Genomic DNA, 20,481 nt, shown 5'->3' with positions numbered 1-20,481 from the left:
GCATGCTTGATTTCATGTTTGGAGTGCATCATTGCAAGCAATTTAAGAGAAATTGAAAATTTTGAAATTTCCCAATTTTTCCCATATCGGACCACCTACACTCAAATTTGGAAATTAGAGTATATGTGATGATCATTTCATCAAATACTCCTAAATACTTCGAAGTTGGTGTCAATTGACAGTTGGTTGAAGGAAAATTTCGAAAAAAAAAAAAAAAAGACATCGAGAACATGAAGAACCAATGGATATTGAAATCAAAGCTCAAACTCCATGATTTTGCATGCAAAACATGAAGAACCAATGAATTTATAACCATTTGACACTGATTTAGCATAATTTCAACAACAACAAAAAAAAAAAAAAACGGATCAAAAATTGAAAATGTTCAATAGACCGAACATGTGGGATATATCAGCACTACCTATGCGTTTCGTATCGCACGAGTGAGATACAAGATATATTGTGGGATATATCAGTCGATATCGTCGATATTTAAAATACCGATCAAATCATTATAAAAAACAAGTGCACATAATAGGTTTTCTTTGTATGGGGTCCTAATCCATGCGTTGTTTAACTAAATTGATACAAGTATATTCAAAGTCTATTTATATAATTAATAAATGTAAGAAAACGTGTAAAAACACAAAAAATACATTCAAAAGCAAAAGAAGAATCATTAGATCAGGTCACATACATGTTTGATTTTATGTTTGAACACAAAGATTGCAACCGATTTATGAGAAATTGGGAAATTTGTAATAATTGGACACTAATTTAACATGATTTATAGAAAAAAAATACGGATCTGAAATTACAAAAAAATGTTCATTGGATTAAACATGGGATATATCCCACTACTTGTGTGTTTTGTATCGCATGGGTGGGATACAAGATATATTGTGGGATATATTGGCCGATATTGTCGATACTTAAAACACTGGCGTAAGCTACACGCTACATGGTGTAGCCATTTCAAACACTTGCATGAAGCCTAACCCATAACATCCGCCTTGGCCCACCTAAACACCACTATCAAACCACTTTGATTCCAAAAGCATCTGTTGTTTCATTCCCCCCGTAAAGTCCAAAGACCCACTGGAAGAGAGAGATCCCAAAGGACCTTTCCTATTTTCCCTACTCCCCCTCCGAACCATGCTAGAAAGAATTCTTTAATAGGCCCCGGAAGAACCCACAAGACTGTGACTATATCAAAGAACACATCCCACATTTCCTTGCAGAGGAGCAAAAGATGAAAATATGGTTGACTATCTCCTTGGTCCTCATACACACCACATAAACATTGGGAAACACCATAATGCTTTTTTGTAGGTTATTTGCGATACGATAACCATGCTTCATTTTGATTGACAAAGCAAGGGAGGGCATAAATAAAAAGCTTGATTTATGGAAGGGTGCTTTAGAATCTAAAGGACTTAAAATTAGTTGGACTAAAACAATGTATATGGACCATGTGGTCAAAATCGTTATCGTATCCCAAATCATAATAGCAGTTGAATCATATCGAATTGCAAATTGTGTAACATTTTTTAATGATTTTCCTAAAAAATTGAAAAAAAAAAAAAAAACTCATCAGATTATCCTTTTGCCATCATTATGCACCAAGTAATACCATATCATGAAAGTGTTAGAGGATATTTATATTTCTTCCTTAAAAAACACACAAGGGTCCTTTAATAATTTATGTTCTTGTTACCTTTCTTGAATGTAGAATCACATTGGAAAGGTGAGATTTGATTTTGTAGACCGACGAAAAACGATATTTTGATTTCTAACCATCCTTCCATAATACATACAAGTCAACATAATTGCAAACATCCATAAAACATTCCAAATAAGTCACACATCACTTTGGTGTTTTGACCAATTAAGTACGAAATCATTTTTTTAAAAAAAGCTTCATGATTTAAAGTTGAAGGGAATATATATCATTTAATCTCTTTTTAAAAAAAACAAAATAATTCACCTTTTCTAAATGATTCTTAAAGCCCACACCAATTTTAAAACATAAATGAAAGCCAACTGAAGCTTAAAATAGAAGAGAACAAGCATAACTTGAATCATAAATCATAGGATTCATATAACAAGAGATTGAAGGTGGGATTCAAATCGTTTTGCTTAATATTTGACTCATATCATAAATCATACATCATACGATCTTGACAACCATGTATATGGAGTGCAATTTTAGTAACAATAGGAGTGAAAATGAGGAATTAGTTAAGATTGCTGATTAAGAATTTCCCAAAATGATCATTTTCGATACCTTGGGTCAATAATTCATGAGTGTAGTTCACAAAGATGTTGCCCATAGAATTCAAGCTGGGTGGAAGAAATGAAGATTTGTCACTATAGTTTTATGTAATCATTGTGTCGCACTCGGACTAAAAGGGAAATTTTATAAGGTAGCTATAACACCAGCCATGCTTTATGGGACAAAATGTTGGGTAGTCAAGGAACAACATGTTCTAGGATGTGTAGCTAAATGAGGATGTTGAGATGGATGAGTGGCAAGATGAGGAAGGATATAATTAGAAATGAATGCATTTAAGGGAACTTAGGAGTGGCACAAACAGGTAATGAGGCAAAGTTGGTTTGGTCATGTGCAATTGAGACCAAGAAATGCATTACTTAGAATGAGTGAGTTTGTACAAGTTGAAGGCTTTAAATGGGCAAGTGGAAGGCCCAAAAGGACGTGTATAGAGATAATAAGAAAAGACTTGATGACCTATGGTCTAATTAAAGGTATGGCCCTTGATAAAGTGCAACGACAGAATTGGATTCTTGTAATCGACCCCAATTAATTGGGATAAGGCTTATGATGGTTATCATTTTAGGGTCCATCCATGCTTTATGGGATAGAATGTCGGCCAGTTTAGGAACTAAATGTTCATAGGATGAGTGTAGTTGAAATGAGGACACTAAGATGAATGAGTGGCAAGATGATGAAGGATAGAATTAGAAATATATGCATTGGAGGGGCCCCAATAGGTAATAAGATGAGAGAAAGTAGACTTAGATGGTTTCGTCGTGATCAACGGAGACTAAGAACTACACTAGTTAGGAGTGAGTTGGTAGAAGTTGAAGACTTTAAAAGGGCAAGGGGAAGGCCCAAAAGGATGTGGATGGAGGTAGTAAGAAAAGACTTGAGCATCTATAATCTAATTGAAGTTATGGCCCTTGATAGAGTGGAATGGCATAATAAAATTCATGTAGACAGCCCCAATTAGTTGGGACAAGGTAATGCAAGGGCATTTTCACGCCAGGCTCAAGTGGGGTGGCTTGTGGGATGTAGGGTTACACTTGGGGTGGGCGGCCCCTGTGAGGAGGGTCCCACCCGTGTGAGGTGGGTGGCTCCTGTGAGGCGGAACCCATGTGATTTGGTGCCCATGAGGGGGGTCGGCCGATGACCTAACCCATGGGATGTGGGGCCTGGGCTATGAGATAAAGGGATTAATTCGCCATGCTCTATCAGTTCGAGCTTTTAGAGCAAGTGGTTAGTTGTCCTGCATCAAAGTGGTATCAAAGTGGGAGGTCTCATGTTCGAGACTCCTCATTGGGGGTGATTAATGCAGGGGCATTTTCTCACCGGGCTTGAGTGAGGTGGCCCGTGGGATGCAGGGGCACACTCGGGTGGGCGGCTTGTCTGAGGTGGAAGCCATGTGATTTGAGGCCCATGAGAGGGGTTCGGCCAAGGACCTAATCCATGGGGATGTGGGGCCTGGGCTCTGAGATAAAGGGATTGGTTCGTCATGCTTTATCAATTCAAGTTTTAAAGCAAGTGGTTAGTTGTCCTGCATTACAAGGCTTAGATGATGATGGCAATGATTTTAGGCACCAAGTGTCACCATGTGATTGGCAATATAATTTATTATGGTTCTATTAGCTTCATATCTTCTCTTGTGCCATGCTGTCACGGATTGTGGCATGTACATGAGCTGGTAGATGTGTTGGTGTGGCAAAGCTCTAAAAATATAATTAAAATATTATACATAGGTAAAAAGCAAAGCGCAATAAGAAGCCTGGTGACTTGAGTTCATTGTGTTGAGTCTATGTTGGTTTGTTGGGACTCACCATGTGGACCATCCATATGGTGGGCCCTACCCAAGATGGCCAACAGTTGAAAGCTGCACCATCAGACGATACTAGCTGCACAATTACATGGACTCTCTTCTAAATGCAGACCCTTCACCCTGTATGAAAATAATGCTACAACTCATACAACTAAGATTCCTGATCGGGTGGTTTTTCTACCACAGGCCACACAAGTCAGGTCCAGCAGATGAAAGGTCTGGGTTTTAACTGTCTTTATAGTCACTGCATGGTGATGAGTTGGAAGGGACCAATGCAGGTTCAGCTTCATGAACCACAGACTTCTTCCATACAGCTTCCAATGAGGCTGTATATTTATTGACAGAACTGTAAATACATTGTATAACCCTAACTGGGGCAAGTGAATGCTTTTCCACCCAAATGGAATCTAATGGGTTCCAGGTCAAACATAGATGAATCAAATCTTTGGGGTGAGAAGGATGGAATGCAGAAATCCACCAATTGCAGTTTCCATTTTCCGCACTGTCCCAAGCAACTAACTAAACTGTCAAATGTTTCCCATCCATTCCACCAACAAATACAGTCAAAATCCCTGTTGTCGCATTTAACTCTTACCTATATTGGTAGATGCACATAGACTTGACTGCCACCGTAACCATGAACCTAAAACTTATTAACTTCAGGATCGCACTGTGTTAGGCACTATTCATGTTCCCCAAGCACACGTATTTTATCTGCATCCACAAGGAGCGAAACATGTCAATGGATGCCATTACATGATGGAAAATGAAAATTTCCATTTACTTACCTCTAGGTACTCATCCATCCCGTACTTGGAACCTTCTCGTCCAAGGCCCGACTGTTTAACACCTCCAAATGGTGCAACCTACATGAAACAACGATAATAGGATCGCTTGCTTTGCTTTTCTGTCTTTTGATTAGGGAGAATTGCAAGTTTAAGTGCCCTCACCTCGGTAGAGATTATTCCTTCATTGACACCGACAAGTCCATACTCGAGGGCTTCAGATACCCGCCATGAACGTGAGATATTTGTTGTAAATATGTAAGCAGCTAGTCCTGAAATTTTAATATACTTTGATAGCTCAATCACTTAGACAAATCAATGTGTCTTTGCAATGAATATGATTTTCTGGAAATCCCAAAACGTTTGAAATCTGACAAGTAATTCATCATAAAGCTTCTAGATTGACTAGTTTTCCTAATTCCGCATGCCAATCTCCACACATGTGAAGGGCATCCACGACATGAATCATGGGACCCATCATCCTGTAGATGCCATGCCTGAGGAAACAGGTCAATCAACTTATCAGGTGCACAAGATGTACACTGAATGGGCAGAAAGGGTTGTTCAATTTTTTTTATTTTTTATTTTTTGAGTTTTCTGTACATAGTTGGCTGACCTGATGAGTTAGCTGACCTAATTTATAGGTGATGCATCACTCACTAGGGCCTACCTCATGGCTCGGATGATGTCCCACACACATTCCATTTTGGCATGTGTGGGAGCATGTAGATAGCCTTTGGAGAGTTGTGTGGAATTAGTTAACCATGACAGGTGATTATAGTTAAATAATTAAATAATTGAAGATTAAATTGGATCTTAATGTTATGTTCAAGGTCGACCTCAGGAGAAGAGATTATGCAGTTTAACAGAAATGGAAGATGACAATAAGATCAAATAACTGAATCACAGACTGCAACTAATGTGAACCTCCACCCCTTTCAATGAACATGAAAACTGTCATTAGTCATATAACACACTAAAAGGTGGGCAGAACATTTATCATTTAATTTGGGATGAAAGGAAACGTAGGCGGATACTGTCTGCAAGGACCGGGATTCACTAATAAGCTAGATTAGACAATACCAACATCAGATGCCCATTGAACTAGCCTTCAAGTTGGCAAGGACTTAAACTAAGAAAGGGATAGGGAGGTCTTCCTTTCAGTGAAATGAGTAGCTATGGAGTGAAGCACATAACTTGGACATGGTTGAGAAGGCTAGTATACTAATCTATAGAGAGAATTCAAATCCTCGGAAAGAATAGGGAATGGTTCTCATATGTTTGAACAAACACCTCAAGCAACAAGCAGATAGAAAATAATATGTCAACATCAATGCTAATTAACTTTGGTGCTTTTGTCCCCCACAATGAGGAATGCCATTTTCTAGACACCCAATCTTCAGGACTGAAAAACACGTTCCGCAATGGGCCAATGTGGCATGCCTCCAGGATTTGGAATGTTCATCAGATAATCCACACAGATCATGTGTCCTGTTGTCAAAATCAGGAAAGGCCACTTAATGTGTAAGTAACAAATGCAAGTTCAGTGTAGACCATTGGCTATCATTTTTCTAACCATCCATTAGTTCATCACCCACCTGATAAATGGATGGGATTGGCCATATTTCTGGCTAAGGAAAACTCACTATGGATACTCTATGAATGACATGGATCTCACATTTTGTGACTTGGATACTGCCTACAATGGTAGTTACTTATCAATCTTATCCTAGTTTAGTCCATTTTCGTTGTCTAAATGATTTTTCGACAGAATTTCACTACCTTATAGATCCTCAAAAGAACAAAAGATAGATGAACATGAAGGTGGTGTAAAAGGTTATCTAATCATTTCCAGTAAGTACAAAGCATAGCTAAATAATGACCAACTCTTTGGGCAGGTGGAACTATAGTCTGTGTTTCATACCACCTTATGAAAAAGAAAAGGAAGCTCCTATACATAAGTCTAGAAAAAGAACCTGCATTTGTGTCGTTGGCAATGTGGATAGCGTCCTCTTCAGTTTTAAAACGTATAAGGGGTGCAACAGGTCCAAATACTTCTTCCCTGTCGAGACAAAAACAAACAAAAAGCATGATCATTTATAATGTCTTAATATTTAGTTCTTTTCAAAGAGTTAATCAACAGATCAATATGAAACTACATATACTTACAAGGAAAACATTATTGAATTTTGACACCTACAATGCATTCATTCCAATGAACTATAAAAGTAGATCCGTTGCCACATTGTAACTGAGAAAAACACCGTGTTGCTTTCGTTGGAATCTAGTTGGAATGCTGTTAGAGAAATGATATATCGTACATGTACTTTGTGCATTTGTGCTTTACTATATCTCTTACTTTAGCGCTAACATTATATTTTGTGATTAATGAGATTTTAAGGGAGAAAAGAAGCGGAATCTATATTGAATTTTGTTTTGTTAGAGATATGATATGTTGTACGTATACTCCACTGCACCTGTGTACATTAGGGTTAACATTATAATTTGTGATTAATGAGATTATAAGGGAGAAAAGAAGTGAAATCTGGTTTGAATTTTGTTTTGTTAGAAAGATGATATATTGTACATGTACTTCGTTCACCTGTGTTGTAACTATAAAGTAGATAAGTGAAGAGGACATTGTAACCAAATGTTGATGGATCGGGCTGATATACTTGTTGAGGAGTTTTGGGATGGTTTAAAGCATGGAAAGGGGCTAGATCGATAGATCCATTAACAGACCACCACACAGTGGCACCCTTGGCAAACCTTGAGTCCCAAAAAGAGTCTTTCGGTGGCATTTACCTTGAAGTTATGAATTTTATATATTTTTGGATGAACAATGGTTTATTTTTGTGTTGCTTGTTGCACTTAAGTAGATAAGGGTATTTTTGTCATTTTCTTATAAGTTCAGACAGTAGGGCTGAGATTATAACATGAAGCCCATAGTTTATGCTTTATGTGCAACCACCCAGATTAATGCTAGGGTTTCTCTTTGCTTTCTCCATATAAAAACTCAATAAAGAATAATTGTCTTTGGCTCTTGGGATGCTTTTTTCTCTCTACAAGCATTGGGAGTCAACCCCTCTCTAGGGTTTCTATACATGAAAGTTTTGACAAGTGGGGGGTGTGATCTAGGCCATCAAACTGGGTGAGAGCTTTGATTATTCATTAGTTTTGGCATTGCTTTACCTTTCTTTCAAGCTAAAGAATCTCTATTCTTGGATTGAGCCAGTTTTGAGGTGTAATTTGGTGCTACGGTTTAACATAACTGTGTGTGCTTGATGAATCTCAATTGTTGGCTTACACTAAATTTGGTATCAAAGCCTACGCTTCCGCCACTGTTTCGTTCCTGCATGAGCTTCTTATTTTATGATCATGCTGCATAGAGGTAGAGGCCATAGTGCATCGCGAGGCTCCATTTGTCGAGCCGCAACAAGCGAGAATGAGAAGGGATCATTATATTGAAGGAGTTCCAGTTGGAGGTGCCTAAATATCATGGTAGTATGTGTAGGGACGATTTTCTAGATTGGATTAATGCACCAGAAAGGATCTTTAATTACGAAGATGTCGAAGAAACAAAGAAGGTACAAATAATCACCAAGAAGCTGAAAGGTAGGGCTTTAGCATGGTGGGAACAAGTTAATGCCACCTGAAAAAGGTGTGGAAAGTCCAAGATGAAAACATGGGAGAAGGTAAGTCTCTCATGAAGGAGGCCTTTTTACCCCTAAAATATGTGCAGTCTCTCATCCAGTGATTACAACAAAGCAAGGGGACAAGACCATAGAGGGGTACATGGAAGAGTTCCAACTGGTGGTTCAGAATAATTTATCCAAGACTGCGGAGCAGCTGTTCTCATGTTTTATGGATGGGTTGCGACCCACTATCACGGATTAGTTGAAGATTCAGCTGGTGTTTACAGTTGCAGAAACATGCAAGCAAGCCTCCTTAGTTGAAAAGAGGAAAAAGGCTAAATATGGTCGTATGGAAGCTTCTAATCAATCTAGTAGTATTTGGGGCAGCAGTAGTAAGACTATGGGGGACTTGAGCAGGGCCAAAAATGCCATTCTTGCATCTAGGTCACGAGTTCGGAACGATGGGGTGGTCAGACAAACAGGTCAGAAAAACATTTGGTACTACAAATGCAATGAAGTTGGGCATATTTCCTCCGAATGTAGAAAGTAACAAGTAGTGTGGATGATGAGGATGGGTCCACAGAGGGAACGCATGATGCAGAATACAATACTGATAGTGTGGATGATGGGATACATGGTGATGGCCCAGAGATGTTGGTGATCGAAATGGCTCTTCTTGTACACTCTTCTTGCACCCAAGTCGCTTAATAAAGATGATCGGTTGCAGACTAATATTTTCTAAAGGAGCAGTACAATGAACGGCCAAGTCTGTGGAGTGATCGCTAATGGGGGCAGCTGTGAAAATGTCATCTCAGAAGTGGTCATAGAAAAGCTCTAGTTGAATACTGAGAAGCATCTGGTTCCCTACAATCTTGCTTGGTTTAAGCAAGGAAATGAGGTAAAGGTTTCCTGTCGATATTTACTTCCATTCACCTTTGGTAAAACCCACCATGACAATGTGTGGTGCGAAATAGTCCGAGTGATGGATGTGTACCACATATTGTTAAGTAGACCATGGCAGTACGATCGGCAGACCATTCACGATGATTGGAAAAACACAAACTTTCATGAAAGATAATTAAAAAAAATAAAAAAATAGTTTTAACACCCATGAGAGAGAGGATTAGGGAAAAACTTGCAACCATGAGGGATGTCGGTCATCTGTTCTGTGGGAGGTTTCTGGGGGAGATTGAGGGGCCATGATTTGGTTTATATGTTGATAGGAAAGAAATGCCCATTTAGCCACCCCTTTGAGCAAACTGATGGAAGCCCTAGTTGGCGAATACAAATATGTATTCTCGGATGAGCTACCTCTAGGATAACTGCCAATGAGAGACATCCAACATTGCATTGACTTGGTGTTGGGATCAGTTTACCCAATCGAGCAACCTATAGGATAAGCCCAAAAGAACATAATGAATTGACATGATATGCATCAGGTTAATAAGAAAGGGGTACATTAGGGGGAGTATGAGCCAATGTGTAGTCTCAGCTCCATTAACTCCTAAAAAAATGGCACATGCAGGCAGTGTTCGCAATATCAATACTATCGGCCGATATTATCGTTATCACTGTCTAGCGACACAAAACCCGCATGAAACCACTCGGAAGTTCAAAAAAAGAGAAAAAATTATTCTATCGCGCGATATATCGTAGGATATCGCCCCATTATGATCGATATCATGGATATCATCGATACTATCACTCATCGTTGGATTTGTGGGGTTCGTAATTACCAAAAAAAAATAGAGGAAAAGCTGGAGGGAGGATTTTAGTACATGTAGACTCAGATTGCATGATCAGAGGTCGAATTTGATGGGCCACTCCATCAACAGCGGTAATTTCGATTTCCCTATTTATTTTTTCTTTGAATCCAACGGAGATTTCACATTGCAATGGAGATTTCACATCGCAACGAAGATTTCGGCGAAGGATTTCTGCAACCAATATTTCGGCGAGAAATCGGGCGTATTGAGGAGAAGATTTGAGATTTTTAGGGTTCAGAATCTCCGAAACCCTCTTCCCTCTTTCGAAATGCGGCTTCCTCCGCTAAAATTCCTTTAGAAATTTGATTGCGTACTGAGTTACTCGTACGCTTTAATGTACTGATGAAACTCTGTGGGGCCCACCATGAATGTATGTGGTTCATCCACACCGTCCAACCATTTTTACAGCTCATTTAAGTCCCAAATTTGAAGCATATCCAAAGCTGAAGTGGACCACACCATATGAAACAGTGGGAATAATGATTTCAACCGTTGAAACCTTTCCAGGCCCCACAGTGATGTTTATTTGTCATCCAACCTATTCATTAGATCATGGAAATAGGGATGAAGGGAAAACATAAATATAAGCTTGATCCAAAACTTCAGTGGCCCTTGGGAATTTTTCAATGGTATATGTTCAATTCACACTGTTTCCTGTGGTGCGGTCCATTTGAGCTTTAGATATGCTTCAATTTTGGGATCAAGCCCTAAAATTATATGTTAAAATGGATTGAAGGAGTGGATAAAATATATAAATCATGGTGGATCCCATGGTGTTTACTAAGTGCATAAAATAAAATGCACCCGTAAATGCACTTGGTGGATTGGTGCTACATGAGAAACAACTTACTGGGTGTTACGCTTACTGTAGGGACCACGTTGATGATATGTTGTAGATCCACTCCATCCATTCGTTTTTATAGCCCATTTTATGATGTCATCCCAAAAATCAAACACATTAAAATATCAAGTGGACCGCACCACATCAAACAATGATTAATTCATTAAATGATATGGATCTGCTTAATTTTTCTGCTGTGGTCCACCCAAGATTTAAATCTGCTTAATTTTTGGAATAATATTCTTAAATTATATGAAAAAATAAATGGACATCCTGGATAATATATATATATATATATATATATATATATATATATATATACAGCAAGGTGGACCCCACAAGACTGGCTGTTGCACCACACAGGTTGTGTGATGCGAAGACAAGCGCTAATGCTCCGAGTTATACGACTGGTTCAAATGAGATCAAATTTACATGGGCCACATAATGATGTATTTATTATATCCACCCTGTTCATCTATTTGGCGGGATCATTTTAGATCATGAGCCCAAAAATAAGTCATATCCAAAGCTCAAGTGGACCACTCCACTAATAGTTGTGGGAACAATGATTCTCACCATTAAAATGTTTGTATGACCCACCATAACATTTATTTTCCATCCAATCTGTTCATAAGGTCACACATACCTAGATGAAGAGGAAAAACAAATATCATATTGATCCAAAACTTTTGTGACCCCAAAATGGTTTCAATGGTAGACGTTCAATCCTCCACTACGTTTTGCAATGTGGTCCACCTGATAATTGGATTTGACTTATTTTTCGGCTCAAGCGTTACGACTAGCTTGCCAAATGGACGGGCGGTTTGGATATAAAATATACCTCATGATGGGACCCACAGAACTTGTTGACGTCAACACACCAGGGTGGTGTGTGGTACACTAGCCAATCCGCTTCCGCGGATTTCCTGGGAAAGCCTTTGGCAGGAAATTCACGCCGGAAACCTAGGTGGGGCCCACCATAATGTTTGTAAGAAATCTACCTTGTCCATCCTTTTTGTGAGCTCATTTTAGGACTTGGGACCAAAAGTGAGCAAGTTCCAGGACTCGAGTGGGCCACACTAAAGGAAAAGGCGGGTAGGGAAATTCCTACTGTTGAAACCTCCCTGGGTCGACAGTGATGTTTAAATGCCATCCATACCGTTTAGAATGTCATTCCTACTGAGATGAACTAAGAAGACAAATATTACCTGATTCAAAACTTATGTGGCCCCACGAAATTTCAATTGTGTACGTTCAATCTTCACGTCTTTGGCCCAATTGAGTATTTGATCAGCTCATTTTTGGTACCATGTCCTAAAATGAGCTCACAAAACAAATGGGTAGGATGGATTTCTCACAAACATCACGGCGGGCCCTACCTAAGTTTCTAGCGCATGAAATGGTATAGGCCACAACGTCCCTATCATTTATATGTATATTTATCCATTTTTATTTCTTTTGCTTTTCAATAAATTGGTTGTGTTTTCATACATGTCTTCCATACATTTATAAATGTCATGCATTCAATTTAAATATAGTTGCATTAGTTTAGTTAAACATCGCATAACTTAGGACCCTATACAAAGAAAATTTATTATGTGCACCTTTTTTTGAGATGTTATGATTTAAAAGTGTATATTAAGGTCCTTTTTAACAATCCACGAAGTTTCATTGAAAAATTCAACCATTTTCTCAATGTTTCCCCATGTTTCCCAAAAAGTGCGATACATTATGCGATACAAATGATATATCCCATGCGATAACCGATACGTATCTATATCCCAAGGGTGCGATACATAGCGCGATACTGATATTTCGAATGCTGCATGCAAGATGTGCATTGATAGAAGGGAAATCAACAAGATTGCCGTAAAATATCAGTTTTTGATACCCCGATTGGATGACATGTTAAATATACCTTTGAGGTGAAAATCTTTTCTAAGATAGACCTGCGGAGCATAAATCATTGAATTAAGATCCACCTGAGTGATGAGTGGAAGACCACGTTCAAGATCTGGGAGGGATTATACGAGTGGTTGGTGATGCCATTAGGTCTCTCTACCGCACAAAGCACATTCATGAGAGTGATGAACCAAGTGTTACAGCCCTAGATTGGAGAGTCCGTAGTGCTTTGTTTTGATAACATCAGAATTTATAGTCTAGATATGCACACTCATATGCGTCATCTACAAAGTGTATGTGACTGATAAAGGACAATTAACCAGTTGCTCTAAAAGCTCGAACTGTTAGAGTATGGCGAATTAATCCCTTTATCTCATAGCCCAGGCCCCACATCTCATAGGTTAGGACCTCGGCCGACCTTCCCCGTGGGCCCCAAATCGCATGGGTCACCCACCCCGAGTCTGCCCTTGCATCCAACAGATGACCCCACTCGAGCCCAGTGTGAAAATGTCTCTGTATTAATTACCCCCGGTGAGGAATCTCGAACACGAGACTTCCCGCTCTGATACCAATTTGATGCAGGGCAATTAACCAGTTGCTCTAAAAGCTCGAACTGTTAGAGTATGGCAAATTAATCCCTTTATCTCATAGCCCAGGCCCCACATATTATGGGTAAGGACCTCGGCCGAACCCCCTTCGTGGGCCCCAAATCACATGGGCCACCCACCCCGAGTATGTCCCCGCATCCCATGAGTTACCCCACTCGAGCCCAGTGTGAAATGCACATTAATCACCCCTGGTAAGAAGTCTCGAACACGAGACCTCCCCCGTGGGCCCCAAATCGCATGGGTCACCCACCCCGAGTGGGCCCCTGCATCCAACAGACGACCCCACTCGAGCCCAGTGTGAAAATGCCTCCGCATTAGTGACACTTTAAGACAAACAATTTTATGCTAATTCAAAAAAATATAGTTAAGAGACGGATTGTGCTGCGTTCCTTGGCTATGTGGTAGGTGCAGATGGTATTAGTGTGATTAAGAGAATGTACAAACAGTGCAGGAAAGCCAACACCTAAGATAGTGCAAGATGTATGGAGTTTCCTTGACTTGGCTACTTTTTATTGCCAATTCATTGGAAAGTGTAGTACGTTGGCAGCTCCTTTGATAGATTGCTTGAAGAAGGGACACTTTGGGTGGGGCCTACAACACGTAGAAGAGCGTGGAGGTTGTAAAGAAGAAGTTGATGGAAGCACATGTTTTAGCTTTTCCAGACTTTGATCAGGTGTTCTAGGTAAATTGTGGCACGTCCTATATTGGCATCGTGGTAGTAATCAACTAAGATGGTTGGCCTATAGCTTGTTATAATGAGAAGCTTAGTGATCTATGGGTGTGGTACTCTACATATGATGTGGAGTTCTATACAATTGTGCACGCCCTCCTTTATTAGAGACATTACTTGGTGCAAGATGAGTTTGTACTAATCTCCGATCATGAACCTTTAAAATATTTGAATGGGCAGCAAAACTTAATTGATGGCATGCGAAATGGGCGTCTTACTTGCAGGAATTCAGCTTCGCTAAAGCATAAGGAAGGCACATACAATCGGGTAACGGATGCACTGAATTGCAAGAGGAGCTTATTAACTACACTATAAGCCAAGGTGGTTGGCTTTATTTGCTTCCTAGATATGTATATTGGCGATTGAGATTTCTAGCAGATTTGGGCCGAAATGGAGAATGGGTAGTGAGGACAATATACTTTATAGGATAGGTTTCTCTTTCAAGGCACAAGATTGTGCATCTCAGATTGTTCCTTTCAGGAGAAGTTGGTAGAGATTTATGCAGGGTCATTATCAGGGCATGAGAGTCAAGATTAGACATTCGCATTGGTTGAGGAAAAGTACTATTGGCCACGATTGAGAAGCGATGTGGCTAAGTATGTAGAAAGGTGTCGGATATGTCAAATAGCCAAAGGGCATACATAGAATGCAGGATTACATATGCCATTACCTATTCCTCAGGCACCATCGGTGGACATGAGCTTGGATTTCATATTGGGGCCATCGCCTACGCAATGTGGCAACGACTCTATTTTTATCATTGTGGATCAACTTTTTCTAGAATAGCTCAATTTGCTTCATGCAGGAAAATTAGCGTCCTATATTGCAAGATTATATTTTTGGGAGGTAGTGAAGCTGCACGGGGTGCCAAAGAGTATTACTTCGTACTGTAATAGCAGTGGTATGGTACAAGTCAAAGTAGTGGGACTTAAACTTGTCACATACAGAGTTTGCATATTACTGGATGAACAACAAGATTACTCAAAAGAGTCTGTTTGAAGTGGTCTATAGTGATAACACTTTGAACGTGGTTGATCTTATACCAATACCTAAAATGACCATAGTACCTGATGATATTGATAGGTTGACGGAGTAGATTCGACAAGTGCATGAACAAGTTAGCAAGTAGATTAAAGCAAGCAAAACAAGTTACAAGCAAGTTTCCAATAGACAACATTGGAAGGTGGTGTTCCAAGAGGGAGATCTAGTGTGGGTCAAACATGTCGAAAGAAAGATTTGCAGTGGGCACGTATAACAAGTTTAAGTAGAAAAAATTGGCATGTACAAGATCTTGAAGCGGATTAACGACAATGCCTATTGCATTGAGCTACCACCTAGAGAGCACTTCTAATGTGTACAATATTGCTGATTTCACACCATACAGGGCAGCAGACAGTGGATCAAACTCAATGTTGACTCCTTCCCAACCAAGGGAAAACGATGAGGACGTGGACAATCAAATGTTGATGAATCGGGCTGGTATACTTGCTGATGAGTTTTGGAATGGATTAGAGCGTGGAAAGGGGCTCAAATCTCTTTCATAATGGGCCAAATCCATAGATAGATCACACATAGTGGCACCCTTAGGACACTTTTGGGTCTACAAAATGGTCTTTTGTGCCAATTACCTTACGTTACAAATTTTATATTATTTTTCAAATGAGATATGGTTTTTTTTTTGCATTGCTTATGTCTCGCTTAAGTAGATAGGGGCAATGTTTTAAATATCGACGATACCAGCCGATATATCCCACGATATATCTTGTATCCCGCCTGTGTGATACGAAACGCACAAGTAGTGTCGATATATCTAACATGCTCAATCTGGTGAGCATTTTCAATTTCCGATCCCCTTTTTTTGTTGAAATTATATTAAATCGGTGTTAAATAGTTATAAATCCATTGGTTCATCATGTTTTGCATGAAAAGTCATGGAGTTGGAGCTTTAATTTCAATATCCATTGGTTCTTCATGTTCTCCATGTTTTTTTTTTTGTTCTAAATTTTTCCTTCAATCAATTGTCAATTAAGACTAATTTCAAAGTTTTAGGAGTATTTGATGAAATGATCATCGCATACACTCTAATTTCAAATTTTGAGTGTAGGTGATTCTATTTGGGGAAAATTCGAAAATTTTCCAATTTCTCTCAAATTGCTTGCAATGTTGCACTTAAAACATGAAATCAAGCATGTATGAGGGATTCGTTAAGTCTTTGTCAATTTTCAGAAAATAAAAATTATTTGTAATTAAAAATTATTAAAATATTAATTGTTTTCGAAAATTCCCTTCAACCAGTTGTCAATTGAGACTAATTTCGAAGTATTTAGGATTGTTTGATGAAAAGATCATCACATACACTCTAAATGTTATGCATTCAATTTGAATATAGCTGCATTAGTTTAGTCAGACAACACATCACTTAGGACCCTATATAAAAGAAACCTATTATGTGTACTGTTTTGAGATGTTATGATTTACAAGTGTGCATTAAGGTCTTTTTTTTTTTTTTTTTTTTTTAACAATCCCTTAAGTTTCATTAAAAAATTCAACCATTTTCCCATTGTTTCCCCACGTTTCCCAAAAAGTGCAATAAATTTCCTGATGCAAACGATATATCTCGTGTGATAACCGATATGTATATGTATCCTAAGGATGCGATACGTAACACGATACCAATATTTTAAACACTGGATAGGGGTACTTTAGCCTTTTTCTTTTATGTTAAGATTGTAAGGCTAAGATTTTAACATTTAGCCCATAGTTTATGCTTAATGAGCAACCCAAATTAATGCTAAAATTTCTTTTTGCTTTCTCCATATAAAAACACAATGAAGAATAATTGTCCTTAGCAATGGGGATGTTTTTTTTCCCTCTTTTTACAAAGCCTTGGGCGTCAACTGCTCTCTAGGGTTTTCGCACAAGAAGGTTCTGACAACTGGAGCATGTGATCTAGACCATCGAACTGGGTGAGAGCTTTGATTATTTATTGGTTTTTGCATTGATTTTACCTTCCTTTCAAATTAAGTAATCTCTGCTCTTGGAATTGGTTTGTTTTGAGGAGTGATTTGGTGCTAGGGTTTGACATAACTGTGTGCGGTTGATGAATCTCATTCGTTGGCTACACCAATAAGTCACCACATTGTGACTGATAAAAATTCTTGAGTGCTATTTCCCTTGGAATCCAATTTAAATTTTATTAGAGATATGATGTATTGTACATGTACTTTGGTACACCCGTGGTTTATTATATCTTCTCTTTCCTCCAAATGTTGTCATATGGCCCTTCCCTATCATCAATAGCCCACCATCATAACCGGTAGGTCCATAAGAACCACAAGCACCATCAATAAGTCTCACAGGACCCACCAATCTCGATAATAGGCCCCATAGGCTCCATTGACACCACCAACATGTCCCGTGGACCCACTAGAAGACCCCATAAGCTTCGCCAATACCATTGGCAAGTCCCATCGGTCACCAATCACACCGGCAGGCTACATAAGCTCCCACCATAAGCAGGTCCCACGGGCCACCGATCACACCGACACGCTGCATAAGCTCCCACCAATGCCCCTAGCAAGTCCCATGGCAGGACCGGTAGTCTATATACACAAATGCCAATGGGTTCCTCGTGATCCTGCAATCACATTAATATCACTAATAGGACTCTAGCTTAGCAGATCCAATGATACTCCCATTAGTGTTGATAACAGGCAGCGTATGAGGATTTGATTGCTAGTTGCAAGGTAGTTTCTTGTGTTTAAACAATATTTTGTGCTTGCGAACAGTGAATGCTTCCATGAGTAATGATCAAGACATCTCCCAGTGGGATAAAGTCATCATGATCACCTCGAGTTAGTGATTATCAAGATAAAACATGATGGGAGAAATTACTTACGAGTGGTCCTAATAGGCCAAAATGTACATCGAAAGTAACTGAAAACTAGTATATATAATTGGAAACAAAAAGGTATCCATCGGAGATGATTCATCCCACGATGATTGGGTGATGAGGACATCCGAGCATTAGTCAGAGTATACTAGAGGAGAATGAGAGCTCTTGTTTATTTGTGGCTAGGTGATGCATATATGGAGGCCAATGGGCCCAATTCGAGTGCCTAGCCCATTGAAAACCCCGTATGCATGATTACGCATCTTTGAAGGCCCCACACAGGGAAGATGCATGTGGGTTACTCAGTTGGACCATTTGGACCGTTGGATTATCGTCATTTGATATTTTGATCGTGGACCCCACGGGCCACGGAATAGTTTAGTTTATTTAGTTGTTTATATGTTTTGTTGTTTTTTTTTTAGCTTATATTTTTGCTGAGAATAGAGAGTTAGGAACAAATTTTATTTTTTTGAGCGTCTTTATGTGAAACTTTTTATCTGAGAGTGTCTTTTTCTAAAAAGTTTTTTATTATTGCATACGAGATAATAATAAAACATTCCCTTTCTCTTTACTTTGTGATGAAGTAAACCTCTTGTGATTGAAATGGTGTGAAGCTTGATTCCATCTTATCTATCTCTCTTATCTTCTTCTTTCAAGGTAATATCTACACTTTTCTTTTCTCTCTCTCTCTCTCTCTACTTTCCTCAATCTCTCTCAATTCTTCTCTACTCCTTTTTTTTTCTTTGTTTTCCCTAAAACCATCCCCAATCTCCTCCAAAACCCATCTAAACCTAGGCCTACTTACACCGTATGGACCTCCACACATGACCGTACAACCCGTCCGTACGGCCAACCCATCTCCTCCCTATTTCCCTCTTTAATCCTTGCTCCTTTCTCTCTGAATCCATAACCCTAAGCCTAAAACTCTCAAGTCCAATCCTAGAACCAAGATTTCTCAAAACCCTAATCTTAAACCCTAACCCTAAATCGTCCTAAGTCTCAAAATTCTAAAATCCTAAACCTAATTTCCTAAAATCCGAACCCTAAATCCCTAAAACCTCAAACCCTAATTCCCAAATCCAAAATCCCTAAATCCCAAAACCCTAGTTCTGAAACCCTTACAAACCAAGAGATTCCCTTTAGAATTAGATCAATTCTTATGCTAGATGGATGTTCTACCTTCCATACGTCCTATCCAATCATGTTTTATAAGATCTAACAGATGGGTTGTGATTTAGTCTTGAATTTGAGCATAGTTGAATACTTGAATTCATTAAGTTTATGATTGATTAGCATTATTTTGTCCTTTAAATTGCTCTAGTTAATCCATTAATGATCTTATTGCATCATTCTAGGCTAGGCCATCCATCTTGCATCATTGGGAAAGTGACATTTAATGGTGATGTTATGGCTCCTTCATTCCATGCATTCCAACAGTAGTTCAAGGCAAGTTTGTCAAAATTGTATGCTTTACAATTCAAATCATATAATGTGTACACAATACAAATTGTAGCCCCAAATCGCAGATCCACGTGAATTATACTATTATTGTACGAATCATATGATTATTTTATTGAATTGTACGAATTGTAGGATTACGTGGGCTGCATAAATGGACTCAAAATTACTTAAAAAACAATTTTAAATTTGTAAATTAAGGTAGGCCGGCCAAACAGTCGATAAAAGGGGGAAAAAAATGGACAAAATTTTGTTAAATCAAGAATTTGTTGTTTTGCAATTACACAATTGTAATTAGGAAAGTTTTGCATGTCAAATGTACCCCTAGTTATTGGTTAAACTATTAGTTTGACCATGCGTGATCAACCAAATCAAGACTAGGGTTCTTTATAGAGAACTTAAGGTCAGTGACTCCAGTTTTGATGTATCATCTGCACTAGCTAGAAAAAGTGGATTATAATAGTCATACCATTCTCAAACAATGTTATGGAGCAATTATAGTAACCTCACACCAATGATTGTAATTATGATGAAGGGGCTTTAGCAACCAACAACTACAATGAACACAATCAATTGATCAGAAGTTTGGGTTTATAGCTTACCTTGATACGAGCATCTCACTGTTGACATCGGTGAGTACTGTAGGCTCATAAAATGTCATTCCAAGGCTATGCCTTTTACCACCAAGCATGACTTTTGCTCCCTTGAAAGAGCAAGGAGAACCAGTTACTATATAAAAATGCTAAAGATTATCCATCACATTAAGTATG

At 38.8% G+C, this 20,481-nt stretch overlaps 1 protein-coding gene across 2 annotated transcripts in view; it reads right to left on the bottom strand.

Annotated features, from left to right (window-relative positions):
* LOC131221125 (succinate-semialdehyde dehydrogenase, mitochondrial) overlaps window positions 1–20,481 on the bottom strand; it is a 116,230-nt gene that overhangs the window by 3,996 nt on the left and 91,753 nt on the right. The window contains exons 16-20 of one of the 2 annotated variants that reach the window (XM_058216268.1): window positions 20,314–20,414; window positions 6,856–6,941; window positions 5,045–5,151; window positions 4,883–4,960; window positions 4,690–4,808 (exon numbers count right to left, since the gene is read on the bottom strand). In XM_058216268.1, the coding sequence (XP_058072251.1) occupies window positions 4,770–4,808; window positions 4,883–4,960; window positions 5,045–5,151; window positions 6,856–6,941; window positions 20,314–20,414 (411 nt within the window). In that variant the 3' untranslated portion in view covers window positions 4,690–4,769. The remainder of the gene's footprint in view (window positions 1–4,689; window positions 4,809–4,882; window positions 4,961–5,044; window positions 5,152–6,855; window positions 6,942–20,313; window positions 20,415–20,481) is intronic. The other variant, XM_058216269.1, reaches the window with a different exon arrangement.

The sequence above is a fragment of the Magnolia sinica genome, chromosome 12 (genome assembly GCF_029962835.1).
Source record: "Magnolia sinica isolate HGM2019 chromosome 12, MsV1, whole genome shotgun sequence".
NCBI classification, from domain to species: domain Eukaryota; kingdom Viridiplantae; phylum Streptophyta; class Magnoliopsida; order Magnoliales; family Magnoliaceae; genus Magnolia; species Magnolia sinica.
This window is presented reverse-complemented; position numbering and strand designations above follow the sequence as displayed.